At 32.6% G+C, this 15,400-nt stretch overlaps 1 protein-coding gene across 1 annotated transcript; it reads left to right on the top strand.

Moving 5' to 3' along the window:
• The first annotated feature begins 7,382 nt into the window (after nt 1-7,382).
• On the top strand, nt 7,383-14,186 carry LOC126742199 (ADP-ribosylation factor 1). The gene is made up of 4 exons (XM_050448791.1): nt 7,383-7,548; nt 7,931-8,098; nt 8,473-8,582; nt 13,245-14,186. The coding sequence occupies exons 2-4, from the start codon at nt 7,951-7,953 to the stop codon at nt 13,533-13,535; spliced, it is 549 nt and encodes a 182-aa protein (XP_050304748.1). The 5' UTR covers nt 7,383-7,548; nt 7,931-7,950; the 3' UTR covers nt 13,536-14,186.
• The last annotated feature ends 1,214 nt before the right edge of the window (nt 14,187-15,400 follow it).

Raw genomic sequence — 15,400 nt, 5'->3', positions numbered from 1 at the left:
GTACAATAGATAAATTTTATTTATAATTTTTATATGAAATAAAAATCAATTTTTACTTTTATGTATTTATTTTTTCCAATGCCCAACATCATAACATAAACCTATTTGCATAATATATCTAACACACAATAAACAAAGAAATAAAATAAAATTTTCTATAAAAATTTAATCCACAAAAGTCAAGGTACTCTTAATTTGTGTAAATCAAAATATGCAAGTATCTTTTAAATTTATTGTTATTTTGTTATTTGCTAATAAGAACATTCCTCTAATACTATTCTGGCATTCGTTTTCAGTATTCACTAGAATATTTCTTCTTAACTTTGACTGGTAAATAGAGTGATAATCATGGGAAGAACCGAATTAAGTGTCAGTGAGCGGAAAATTATTATTAATTTGCATAGAGAGGGAAAATCATACACCAAAATTGCAGAAGTGATTAAAAGAAGCAGGTACACTATACAAAAAGTAGTAAATCGTTTTCAAAATGAAAACAGAATTGAAAATAAAACGCGAACAGGACGTCCTCGGAAGCTGTCAGAGCGCGAATCCCGGTAGCATGGAGGTAAGTAACACGCGTTCTGTAGAATAAGTTAGTTGTAAGCTCAGTATTGTAAGACGAATTTATGTGGGTTAAATAATATATATATATATATATATATATATATATATTTATATATATATATATATAATTATGAAATGGATTATGAAATGGACCACTATAAAATTTAGTTTCTTTTATCGCTTTTAGAAAAGTCGGTAAAAAAAAGGATAACCATTTAAAAAAAAAGTTTATTAACAAAATGAAATTGAATGTATAATAATAATCATAAAAAAGGAAATAGTTAATTCGTTATTTTTCTGTCACCTAGTCCTTTATTGTTTTCGACACATTTGCCAAGCGAATGTGGTGCAACTGGCTTTTTCTTTCCCCATTTACCTTTACCTCCTTGGAATCTTCTTTTTCCTAAAGAAAATAAGAATTAGTATAATACCTCATAACATATTTTTCAGATTTTTAATAGCCATACTCACTGTAGCCATATCTGAATATTTCGAATGTCTTCTTGCTATGGCTGTAGGCTGCACTGATATTTTTTTCCCTTTCTAGTTGTTGGTGGATGACTTGGCTTATATATTGTGTTTTTAAAAGAAGTATGCAATAAACTTAATAGTTGAAGTGGCGTTTTGGCATTCGAGTGGCAATTTTTCATTAATGCTTCTATAGCCGGTTGAAAGTGTTGTGGATCGTCTTCCAAATTCTTTAGTAGTGTGTTTTTGAATTGATCAATAAATTCTTTTAATTTCTCCCCTGTTTCTCTTGCATCAAAACCATCCTCAATATCCACTTTTAGTTTCATATAACACTTTTAGTAGTAGATTCTATTGAATGTGGTTGTTGATTGCTTGGTGCAGCTTCAGAAGTATCCAGACAAGGTTCTTCTAACAAAGGAACAAAAAAAATTGGTGGTGCGTCATTTCCCGTAGCTATATTATATAGCTATATAATGTAGCTATATAATATTTCTTTGCTTCAAAGGGTTAGTGTATTATATGCAGATTCAAGTTTAAATACATCGATGATTGCTGATTGATGTTTACAGATCTTTCTCGAGTTGCCAACCGGACATGGACAGATGCCGATACTCATATCCACAAAATAACTTAGAGTGGGATCAGAATTACTTTTAACTACATATTGAAAGTTGCCAGGTACTACTTCAGTAATGTTTTCTTTATTTACATCCTTGCAATCTGGCAATAACTTTAACATTTTTGTTTGATCAAGTTTTCCCATTATGACATCTAATATCCTTTGTATATAATACCTACTAATGCTAATCGTTATAAAATCTACTAGTTGGGTAAGACTATAAGCCTTTGTTCTTTCAAGAGGTATATCTTTAAACAGCCGAAACATTATTTCAACATTGTTCGTATTAGTGCCCCGAGTCATGAGATTTTTGCCGTAAAAAAGACACCATGACTCCTTTCGCGCCAAATAGTTTTCAATATATTTATTAAATTTTGAATAATTTTGGAAAAATTTTATAAAGACTTTAATATTTTCTTGTACATCTTCTTCTTTGGATGACATTAAAACTGCCTTGAACATATTATATAAGGTATGGCGGTGGTCTTTTTCGACGCCATTATGCGCGCTCAAAAGCTCAAGCGCAAAAAGCGCTTTTTCTTATTACTTTCAGAAATTTTTCTTCCACCTCTGGTGTGAAAATGGCAATTATAAATTCGTTTAAAGACATTAAATCGTGCTAATGAAGGAGGCGTTTCAATTGTCATCATTAAAATTAATAAATAATTACATAATGTGTAAACAAAATTTAAATTAGCTTAATCACTCGGTATCTTTGTGGTAGTTGACATTTCGACTAGGAAAATTTGACTTAATATTAATATTTTTTATATAGAGCCGACTGTCAAATTATTTAATTATGGGACAATACTTATGCTTTTTCCAAAATGTTTTTAATATACACCATATAGAAATATTTCCTAAATATTTCAATTTCGCAGTGGCACAAAAACGTTATGAACGATGACAAAATATAAAAGAAGGCCCTGGGATCTATGTTGCTTGAACCATTTAAACTAAATGACATAAATCGTAAACAAGTCTAAAAACTCCTTGATTAAATGGGTATTAAAATAATGCTTAGAACGACAAAATCAATGACGACTCAATAATTATCAAACTTTTCTTTGTCGGCAAATTAGTCCGACAAAGAGCTGACAAGGACAACTCAAATATGTATGGGACAACAATAAGTCTAATTTTTAAGTCTTAAGAGTAAACTTAATTATTATTAATGCTACTTACATCTACTTCTCCTTTATTCTTTAATCTGCAACGCAACAAATTATTTTGTTCTAAATAACAATACCCATCTGGTAAGCACGACAAATCCATGATTAATAAAATCAGACATTACAATAAAATATGCTACCTTTGTAAAATCACGAAGACAAATAATGACTGCATTTTCCATGTTGAATCAGCCATTTTTCGCAGTAAAAAGTCTAATGCAAAGTAGCACTCGATATCGCCAGTAAATTGGCCAGCCCGCGTGTTACATTCAAAAATGCGAACGGTCTCCCGAATGGCGATGCCGCGTGTTACTTACCTCTATGCATCCCGGTACATATTAAATGAAATTAAGAAGGACCCAAAGAAAAGTGCCATACAAATATCATCAGAGTTAAGAGAAATGTTTGGAGTATCTGTTCATGAAAAAACTGTTCGCCGGAAACTTCACCAGGGTGGATACAAATAGTGCACACCTGTAGTGCACGTAAGAAGCCCCATGTTAGCGATATTAATAGAAAAAAGAGACTGGAATTCGCTGAAAAGTACAAGTCTATTGAACTTGATTTCTGGGATAAAGTTATCTGGTCAGATGAAAGTAAATTTAACATTTTTGGGTCCGATGGTCGTGTCAAGGTGTGGAGGAAACCCGGTGAAGCTCTTAATCCGAAAGATACAATCAAAACAGTGAAACATGGAGGAGGTGGAGTAATGGTTTGGGGTTGCATGGCAACTTCAGGTGTAGGAAATATTGTTTTTATCGACGAAACAATGGATCAAAAAGTATACTTAAATATTTTAAAAGAAAATTTACGTGCCAGTGCTGAAAAATTAGGGTTGCATGAGAACTATTACTTTCAACAGGATAACGACCCTAAGCACAAAGCTTATACAGTACGTCAGTGGTTGGTTTTTAATACTCCCCATCTGCTGGAAACTCCTCCCCAAAGTCCCGATCTTAATCCTATAGAACATTTATGGGATGTTTTGGGGAGAAAAATTCGGCAACATGTGATTCATAATAAATCAGACTTAAAACAGGTAATTTTAGAAGAGTGGCCAAAAATATCCAACGATGTGACGAAAAAACTAGTTCATTCAATGCCAAATCGCTTAAAAAAGGTTATTAAACTGAAGGGTTTTCCCGCGCGTTATTGACAGAACTTTATTAGCCCATAGTCTGAAATGTACCTTGACTTTTGTGGATTAAATTTTTGTAAGAAATTTTATTTTATTTTTTTATTTGTTGTGTATGTTAGATATATTATGGAAATAGGTTTATGTTATGATGTAGGGCATTAGAAAAAATAAATACATAAAAGTAAAAATTGATTTTTATTTCATAAAAAAATTATAAATAAAATTTGTATTGTAATTCTCTATTGTACCATGACTTTTCTGGACCACTGTATAACCTCTAAACCTCTTAATTTTTGAGCTAGAAAAGAAGAACCTAAGGTGAGCTTCTTATCACTCTAAGATATTAAAAAAAGAAAAAAAATAATTGGCACCCTCACATCTCTAACGTGACATGTTCCAAAGTGGTTTGACAAAATGGCACCCGTCCGCCATCTTGTTAAAATAAGTTAAATGTGCTCTATTATAAAATATTATTGAACTAAATAATTAATTTTTTATATATATTTATCCTGCATAATTTTATCGTTCAATAGGGAATTTATTACGAGAATTAAACAAATATTAAAATTGCAGAAAAGCATGTTTGCATATCAATGCCGTAAAAATAATCTTAATGGTTTTTTCGGCACTTTTCTATGACGCTAATGGCATTAAAATGCATAAATAATAAAAGGTTTTGTGTTAATTTTGTTGTGTTTTTTACGCCTGGTTGTAAAGTCACGCGTAAATATGTATTTTTTGGCTAGAACATTTTTAAAATTCATAAATATCTATACTAGTTTTTTTAAGCACTAATATTATCACTGTACTTACGTACGGTGTTGAAACAGTTTTACATAAAACCATTTAATTGATTATATAGTTGACGGAAAATTTGTACTTACAAGTATATATTAGGCGATATTTATGATGAGCATATGGTTATTTATTAAATAAGCGCAAATAAAAAAAAAAACTTTATTTTACTTTTAATTCTATTGATAGGACTACAGAAACTAATACAGGGTGTCATTGAAATGGTGTAAAAAAATTCGGGGGGTGATAGTACTCCTAAAAATTTTAAAAAAATTTCCTATAACTATAGGGCGGAAAATGCATATTAAGGGAGTTAGGGGCACTGAAAGGGTAAATTTAAAAAACGGTTTTTTGAAATTGTAGGCTTAAAAAACGAGATAAAATTTCGAAAAAAAATCCTCTGCCATAAATTTTGACCCAAAATCAAATGGTGATACTGAAAAATAATTTGGAAAATCGGAAAGGGTAGTTTTTGCAAGGGTAGGGGGTTAATTCGTGAATAACTTTTTTTAGGTTATTTTTTTCGCAACGTGGGTTCATTTTTTAAAAACTACATACTTTTTCCTACAAAAAAGGTACTCTTGTTGCACATCGCCCAGAACGATGGTTTTCGAGAAAATTGAAGGCAAAAAGTTTGCTCTGAAGGGCTGCTAACTGGTTAAACAACATAAACCTATGAAAATTATGGGGTTTCAAAAGTAAACACGTAGTTATTAAATAATTAATTGAAAAATCTAAATTTTATGATTTTTAAAACATCTTATTGCTTTAAAAAACGAAATAAACCAATTACCAAAATTCCTTATTAAAATAATGCATTTCTTAATTCATTCATAGTAAATGTTCAAAGTGACCACCATTCATTTCAATGCAGACATCTGCTCTTCTTCTCCATGATCTGCGTACCCTGTGGAATATCCCTGGGGTTGTACGAATTTGATTGGAACAGTCGATAATGCGTTGACGTAGTTGCTCTTCAGTATTAATCGGCACTGAGTAAACCAAAGTTTTCAAGTGGCCCCAGAAGTAGAAATCTAATGGATTAAGATCTGGTGATCTTGCTGGCCAAGCTTGTGGACCACCACGTCCTATCCAACGCCTCTCAAAAACTTGGTTTAAATGATTCCTCACCGCTAGCGGAAAATGAGCTGGTGCACCATCATGCATAAAATACGTGATCTGCCTCTGTGCTATGGGAACTTCCTCCAAAAGTGCTGGTAGATCATGTATTAGAAAATTAAGGTAACTTTGACCATTTAGCCTAAAATGTTTATTATTATAAATAACAAGCGACTTTTCAAAAGGTGTCAAATTAATCTCGGGTGTAGAAAAAATGGTCCAATAAGTCTATCGCCAAGAATTCCCGCCCAAACATTAACTGAGAATCGAATTTGGTGTCGACTTTCCACAACAGCATGAGGGTTCTCATCGGACCAGTGATGTGTATTATGGTAATTGAAAATTCCATTTCTTGTAAACCCAGCTTCATCCGTGCATAAAATATTTGCCAAAAAAAGGGGTTCTTGTACCTGTTTTCTTAATAACCAACGACATGACTCGAGCGGGATAGTCTGCCGGAGCAAGAGGTGTAAACTAGGCTAATGAATCAAATAAGTATGCATTTAATAAGGAATTTTGGTAATTGGTTTATTTCGTTTTTTTAAAGCAATACGATGTTTTAAAAATCATGAAATTTAGATTTTTCAATTAATTATTTAATAACTACTTGTTTACTTTTGAAACCCCATAACTTTCATAAGTTTATGTTGTTTAACCAGTTAGCAGCCCATCAGAGCAAACTTTTTGCCTTCAATTTTCTCGAAAACCATCGTTCTGGGCGATGTGCAACAAGAGTACCTTTTTTGTAGGAAAAAGTATGTAGTTTTTAAAAAATGAACCCACGTTGCGAAGAAAATAACCTAAAAAAAGTTATTCACGAATTAACCCCCTACCCTTGCAAAAACTACCCTTTCCGATTTTCCAAATTATTTTTCAGTATCACCATTTGATTTTGGGTCAAAATTTATGGCAGAGGATTTTTTTTCGAAATTTTATCTCGTTTTTTAAGCCTACAATTTCAAAAAACCGTTTTTTAAATTTACCCTTTCAGTGCCCCTAACTCCCTTAATATGCATTTTCCACCCTATAGTTATAGGAACTTTTTTTAAAATTTTTAGGACTATCACCCCCCGAATTTTTTTACACCATTTCAATGACACCCTGTATAGTGTAGCCTCGGATAATATTTAAATATTCGGTATAATTATATTAATAATAACATGCTACTTACAATAAATGGCCGTTAAAAGAAATGTACTAACCTCACTACTTCGCCTGGATGTCTCCTTGGCAACACCGGTACATCCTGGAATTAATATGACTTTGACGTTTAAAACGTCAAATCAACTGTCTTTTAACACTGTCACCAACAGAAACCAAAAATTGATTTTTTTTCTATTGCTTGTTTTCTCTTGCTTCATGCTCAATAAGTTATTACAAAAACAGTTTAATTAATAAATAGGACAATTTGATTAAAAAAACTGCATTTATATATTAGGCAAGTAATCGAATTAACATAAACAATCGGGACGTGTTAACGTTTAGAGCGGATACATTGGTAAGCCTGAGTCACGTGACGTAAACTAACCAACCGGGTGAGCGTATTGCCAAGACGTGGCATCTGTGCGAAATCTCTTCCACGTCCGCCATATTGACATTCGACAATTTTTGGGTGGATTGGTGAATGTTCAGCGTTTTTATTAGGAAAAGTTCAGTTTTTTTATAAAAAGGTACAGTTGGTTTGGTTCCTTACGTTTTGTGTTAACAGTGCAACAGTTTTCCTATCGTGCAACCTTTTATTATTTCTATAAATTCGGTTTTTGTGCTCCTTGGGAGGTGGTTGAGGTGACAAGTCCATATCGGCTTTTACCACATTCTTGTTTTCCGCCTTACTGATGGACAACTGATTAATTTCATACATTTACCTTAACATTCTTAAATTCTGCCTTTTTATCTGTTTCCGGGCATGAAAAATGTGTGCAAAATAAATCAATATGTCAAACACTGCAAGATTAATAACCTTATTTTAAGTCCATCTTTGTTCTAAATATAACAGTAGTAATTAATGCGTAATTTCTTAAAGCGTATCTTAAGTTTATGTCTTTATTTTAGGTCTGGTATTAACGTTCACAATGGGTAATGTGTTTGCTAATTTATTTAAAGGCCTCTTCGGCAAAAAAGAGATGCGAATACTGATGGTCGGGTTGGACGCTGCTGGTAAAACCACAATTTTATATAAACTTAAATTAGGTGAAATTGTAACTACGATCCCCACTATTGGTAAGTAAAAAAACCAAATAACATTTAAAGGAAAAGTATTTTCATGCAACTGTCATAAAAGTTTACAAGTTGTCCTTATGAGTCATAATTTTTGTTTAATGGAATTATGACCTCTCTTAGTGGATGATATTAAGGTATCTCAACTGAAACTAAGTTCCAAATTCAAATAGTACATATCTCTGCTTTCTAGAGGCTTACAAAGTTGAATTACATTATATGAGTGTATCACCTTGGGTGATTAATTTCTTAAATCTAACATGTTGATAGTTGTAAAAGTTACATAGCAATCACATTAAAATACTCAAGGATACACTTTGTAAATATAGCTGTATATTATTCATGAATATTTGTATTATAATTTGAACATTTTTTAGGATTTAATGTTGAGACTGTAGAATATAAGAACATCAGCTTTACTGTATGGGATGTAGGTGGTCAAGACAAAATTAGACCTTTATGGAGACATTACTTCCAGAACACACAGGTAAGAAGAACTGTTTGTATTTCAAAAGTTAACAATTCTGCACTATTTTGTATACCTTTGATTAACTATCATATTAGACTCTATGTGTTAAGTTCAGACTGTAGTGTTTCTTCCATTTAGAATTAATAGTTTAAATTCTAGCATTCGGTATTCAAAAAATACACAGCCATCTCCCTTCGTCTAATAAGTTATGGAGTTCATTGCTTTGACTGTAGCAAGTTGCAATACTTTATATGCCTTATTAATTATATAATTGTAGTGAATTTTTCTGCAATAGAACCTCCAAATCTTTAAATTCATCTCATCTTTGTGCTAAATTGTTAACATAATAATAATCCCTAACATTTACATTGATCTTTCAAGAAAAAGAAATGACACAATGAATTAAGCACTTAATTAATTACTCTAATAAATTACTTGACTTTACTCTCCTGATATTAGACATGTATTTACTTTTTCAATGTTGGATGTGTTGCCTATGTTACTAAAAAAAAAAGTACTTAAACAAACTATCTATATAAATACTACAAAGACTCTGCATCACCTATTTACTTTCTAAATAATGGACCTAAAATTGTCAACAAAAATATCACACCATTTATGTAAATTATTATTTATATAATTCTGACACATTATATTAATAAGGAAATGAAACAAAATATTAGTCCTAGCGAGATTTACATAAAATAATCGAAAATGCATAGAGTTTATTCTTGGTACTTGAAAATTTAATCCAGCCTAAAGGGGGGGACAGTCAATCTTGTTATGTTAGGTTATATACAGTTATGGTCATATAAATAGCACACTTTTTTAAATTGCGATAAAAAATATTAAATACCATTTTCTATTTTTTTTATAATATATTTAGCTTAGATGTTCTACAAAGAGTTGTATTTAATTAAAATTAAAAGAGTATTTTAAATATATAAGAAACATAACAAAAAAACTAAAGAAATGCTGGCCATTTAAATAGCACACTTAAAAAATATTTACTTTCACCAAAACCAATTTAATATTTTGTTGGGTATCCTTTATTTTTTATAACTTCACTTAATCGCTTGGGTATTGACTCCACCAATTTTGCACACACGCTTGCCGGAATACTGTTCCAAGCCTCTTGGAAGTTTTGCCATAGTTCATCCAGATTTGAGGGATTTAATACCTTAATTTTGGTTTTAATGTGATCCCACAAATTTTCCAGAGGGTTCAGGTCTGGGCTTTGTGGCGGCCATTCCAAAACATCTACCACATTTTTAGTAAACCATCGTTTTATTGATTTTACAGAATGTTTTGGATCATTATCGTGCATGAACTTACATGTAATTGGCATAAAATGCTCCATGTATGGTTCCATAACATTCTGCAAAATCTCCCTATACTTGTATTGGTCCATTATTCCCTCTATACGACGAATAGGTCCAACACCATGCCATGACATTGCTCCCCATATCATAATTGATCCTCCTCCATGCTTAACAGTTTTAATTGTGTACCTAGGGTTTAAGGCATGATTGGGAGGACGTCTAACATAGCATTTTCTATCATTTCCAAATCTATTAATCTTGGTTTCATCGCTCCATAATATGGTTTTCCAAAAATTAATGTTCTTATTTATATGTTGTTTAGCAAATGCCAATCTTTTTTTAATATTTCTTTTTGAAACAAGTGGTTTTTTCCTAGCTACACAACCTTTGAGATCTTTTTCACATAATCTTCTTCTTATTGTTCTTGCAGAAATATTGACGCCCATATTGGTCTGCTATTTCACGTTTTATTTGGGCGGAACTTAAAAATGGATTACCCTTGCTTATTCTAATAATAATTTTATCCTTTTCAGTATCAATTTTTGTGATCAATTTTATACCATCCGCAAACAGTAAACTCTGACAAGACAGTAATTTGGCAACATCATTTATAAACAAGGTCCTTATTTATCACCACATAGATTTAAACATTCTAAAATTAGTAGCTAATTTAACTAAAATCAGTGAATGTTTGAATGAGAAAAAAAAAATCTATAACCTTATTAAGGATTCCGCCAGTAAAATAAAAACATTTATTGGATATGCTTACTTATAGTACTTTACCTGAATGTAATTAGCTTCTAGTTTGGTTTAATAATTTACAACTAGGATTAGTTGTAACTTTGGGACTGAACAGTGGCAGGTTGTCTGCGGCAGTGTTCTGTGATCTGACCGAGGCCTTTGATTGCGTTGATCACGGAACACTGCTGTGGAAGCTTGAGCATTATGGTTTTTGGAGGCCGGCTCTGCAATGGCTCGCATCTTATTTGAAGGATAGGTATCAAAGTGTTTCCTCAGGTGGTTTCTCCTCAAAACAGCAGCCTGTTTCACATGGTGTCCGACAGGGATCAGTGTTGGGTCCCATTTTGTTTCTGATATATATATAAATGATATGGCAAACCTTGATATACAAGGTATATTTATTCAATTTGCATAAATAATACAATAAATAGGGATTTAGCCAAAATTAAAAAATGGGTAAATAAGTTCTTGACAACAAATTGAAGTTTGAAAGTTATATCAGATCATTGTGCAGCAAGTGGGTGTCTTATTGTTATGCCTTTAAAAATCATAGCAAGAGAATTAGAGTTTGGTAAGGGCCAGGAATGCCTATTTTGCACCAATTGAGTCATATCTGAAGTTGTGTTTTTGGGGTGCGTGTGCCAATCAATTACTTATGAGTGTTTTTATCTTGCAAAAGAGGGCTATCAGATATATTTGCAAAATAGGTATAAGAGTTTCATATAGAGAACTTTTTATTACTCACAAAGTCCTCACATTGCCTTCTTTATTTATACTGGAAACGGTGTGCTTAATTCACAAAAAGTACAGAGATCTCAATGTTGTTGGAGATATAGGAGATATTGGCACCATTATAGCAGCAGAAGGGCTAATGATGTGATTTTGCCTGTACCATCAAACTCATTAATAAAAAGGTCATTTATATTTGATGGTAAAAAAATGTTTTATCATCTTCCAGCGGATATTAAGGAAGTGCAAAGTAATAGAGTCTTTAGGAAAAGGGTTAAAAAATTGTTGGTCAAAACAAACCACCGAGAAGCGACAAAACCCGCATTTACCGTTGATTTTCTGGGGTCCAATTTTGGTGCCCTTGAGCGGGCTTAAATGACTAGCGCTACATATAAAGTAACGGAGAAAAATCGTTTTGGCAATTTAATAGTTCCGTACACGGAGAGAAATACGACAATTAATAGATTAAAAATTTTATTGGGAATTTGAAATGAAAACTATTACATTATTTTACTGTTGGTATAGTGAAGTTACCTAAACTATACCGGGTGACACAGGAAAAAGGGAACACGCAACAACTTTTTTATTTTTCAAGATAAACAAATGTATGAAAAAATATACTGGGTGTCCCATTTAAAATAAAAAAGTTCTTGTCATTTCCGGTTCAACCGGAAGTGATAAAAAAACAATTGAATACGTCAAAATATGCCTTTATAACCATTTTATTAACATACCAAATTTCATTTGTTTATCTTGAAAAATAAAAAAGTTATTGCGTTTTCCCTTTTTCCTGTGTCACCCGGTATAGTGCCAACTATAAAAATTACCATTTAGGATAAATAATGAAAAAACAAAAAATCTTCTAAAAAAACTTTCATTTTTTGAGGAAATTATATTGGCTCATTGTATAATGAAACACAAAAATACATTGGCAATAATTAAATTAAACCTAGGTACATTTATACATTCCGCAAAATTTTTAGTTTTCAAACATTTTTATCTTTATTTGTTTTTAAGACTCTATTATTATATTTAATGGTGTAAAATATTTTCAATATTTTCAACCTATTTTCAACCATAAAAAATTTTAAGATAAAGGTTTTTGGAAAATGTGCACAAGGGTATTCATAATTAATAGTTTTCATTATGTTAAATAAATTGTTAGTTATTCCCTGGTTTATGCACATTTTCTCAAAATTACAATTGAATATTTCCTTTAATTTAAATATATATTATGAAATAAACCCTTCTGGCGGAGATTGTAAGCCACCAAAGTTACATATACTGGAATTATAAGCCTTAAAATGAAGAAATAATCTATTTATATCAATTTCATCACACATTTTGCCGAAATTGGTGCAGGTATCACAGTTAATATGAACTTCAAGTGCTCTTTTCATAATATAGCAACAAACATACCGAAAGGCATTTTCTGTGGGAATATGGTCGGCCTTATAACCAGAGAAAAACAAACCACCTGAACCACCAAAAAAACCACCACACGTGGTTTGTTTTTCTCTGATATTACCGGACTAACCGACGGCTGGCAGGGGACCGGCAATAAGACAGGTATACCAAATAAGCTCGCACATGCGTAAGAAAAATCGGTCCCGGCTTTGTCCCTTCTCGGTGTTTTGTTTTTCTCTGGCAAGAGTCTACTATGAAGTAAATGACTTCTTTTTAGAAATGTGTATGTAGTACTTAAGTTTTGCTGTAAGACTTTTTCTTTTTTGAGCATTGTTTTTTTTTTTTTTTTTTTGTTTGTACCTATATATGGTAGTGCCATTCTTCCCATACAGCTTTGTCGACCAGTTTATCTCTTATAACAATAAAGCATATTTTGATAGTTATATATTGTGCAAATAAATGGTCGATCTTTATTTTCCAGGGACTAATTTTCGTAGTAGATAGCAACGACAGGGAACGTATCGGGGAGGCGAAAGACGAACTGATGCGCATGCTGGCCGAGGACGAATTGAGGGATGCCGTGTTGTTGATCTTCGCGAACAAACAGGATCTACCGAACGCGATGAACGCGGCGGAAATCACCGACAAACTCGGGCTGCACTCGCTCAGGAACCGGAACTGGTACATCCAGGCGACCTGCGCGACCAGCGGCGACGGCTTATACGAGGGTCTCGACTGGCTCTCCAATCAGCTGAAGAACACCAACCGTTAAAGGTGTGCGCGCACGTTGCCCTGTGATCGGTTAAGTACTGGACTACTACTATTCAGTGTTTCTTTTTAAAACAACAAAAAAATAAATTCATAAAAATAATGATTAAATAAATGACCATATGTTGCAAATATGACTTTCCGGTATGTATTGTTTGGTTTCGTACCAGTTTCATTGACGAGCCTAATTCATTCACCAATCGGCACCCTCGAAAGTGAAAACCCACTTTTCTTTTTTGTTAATGTTAATTTATTCACTGCGTCGCCAATTTATTTTGTATAATAATATATAGTAATTTTTTTTTTTGTACTGGGTGTTCTGTACAGTAGTTTGAATATAACCACCTAAATGATAGAGAGCGTTATTTTTGTAACATATGGTAGGGCCCTCTTCGGGGTCTCTAGAACGTTTTTTCAATCGGTTGAAGCCTTTTATATTAATTTTTATTACGTTTAAATCCATAATAATAATAATAATAATAATTCTGTCAGTGGAAGCGGTTTTATTCTTCTTTTTTTTTGTTTGTTCGTTTGTTTGATCCGACAAATCGTGGATATAATGATGAGGAATTATATTTATTAGAGCGACAGATTCGTTTCGTGGACATTCCCGTTTTGTCAAAAACTGTATTATCAAATAAATTTATACTATTAACTTATTTGTCTATAATTTAAATACATACGTGTTAAGTTGTGTTCGGGTATTGGTTCGGGCCTTTTTTGTATTCCAATTTTTCTTTTTAGATCTGCTTAAACTTGACTATTCGAAGATCGTTTTGTTGTTGGATTTGTGTCTCAACGACTTTTACTTTACAGTTTTTTAGTTTCACTTCCAGCTTTAATGTTTTGTATGATAAGCTACTGTATTTGAATATATAATAAGAGATTATAAGGATGTAGATTTGCGTAATTTTGTGTATTTTTCAAACATCCTAGTAAATTGGACCAGTTTATTCAATTTAGATATTCACTATCTATGTGGAATTTGTCAATCCTTTTTTTGTTATATTTAATTCAGTAAAAGTCCAACAATTCTTTAAATCGGATCTACTTTATTGTTTAAAAACAGGACTATCATTACAATAAGAAGCACATATGTACAGTATATCTGCAAAAGGTTGGGAAATCTTGAAACTGGGCATACAGATACAGGGTGTCAAAGTTCAAAATCATTTCAGATTTTGGCATAAAGTTCGATATAAGAAGATTTTCTATTATGAGAAACAAGACTTACGTATAGCACTATAAGGCATGGGACAAAATAAAAATTACAATCTCAAATTTGCAAAAAATACAATTACAATTGTACAGTAGAAACTCGTGGGAGTCCCTCAGGAATCTGTATTGGGACCAGTACTCTTTCTCCTATATACAGGGTGCGGCGTAATTGTCTCCCTGTTTTTAAGGCTTAATAAAAAAAAATTTATTTGAAATACAAAGATTTTATTTTAAAAGTACAACTAAGACATTTTTGTCCTATGTGGTTTTGAAGAGAATATTTGGCAAGTGCCGTCCACCATTATCGAAGCACTGGTGCAAGCGACTTATGAAGTTTCGCATTACTTGGGGTATTCTGCGAATTTCCAGGCGGATTGCATCCTTTAGTTGTCTAATAGTCGTTGGACGATCAGCTTTTAGGTAACCCCACAGAAAGAAGTCGCAGGGCGTTAGGTCGGGCGAGCGTGCAGGCCAAGAAATATCGCCTCTCAGGGAGAGCAAACGTTCGGGGAACATTTCTCTCAATACTTGCATTGAAGCTCGAGATCTGTGAGCTGTTGTCCCATCTTGCTGAAACCAGACATCTTGCACACGGAGTCCTGCAAAGGCTGGGGCGAAAAAATTGTGAAGCATCGCTATATAGCGTTCCGA

This window comes from Anthonomus grandis, chromosome 11, assembly GCF_022605725.1.
Source record: "Anthonomus grandis grandis chromosome 11, icAntGran1.3, whole genome shotgun sequence".
Taxonomy (NCBI): domain Eukaryota; kingdom Metazoa; phylum Arthropoda; class Insecta; order Coleoptera; family Curculionidae; genus Anthonomus; species Anthonomus grandis.
This window is presented reverse-complemented; position numbering and strand designations above follow the sequence as displayed.

Bases quoted from the DNA above. Each gene is read 5' to 3' on its own strand.
- LOC126742199 (XM_050448791.1), top strand. From the start codon at position 7,951: ATGGGTAATGTGTTTGCTAATTTATTTAAAGGCCTCTTCGGCAAAAAA. The intron at 8,099-8,472 runs GTAAGTAAAAAA...AACATTTTTTAG, and splicing joins AACTACGATCCCCACTATTG to GATTTAATGTTGAGACTGTA. The intron at 8,583-13,244 runs GTAAGAAGAACT...TTTATTTTCCAG, and splicing joins ATTACTTCCAGAACACACAG to GGACTAATTTTCGTAGTAGA.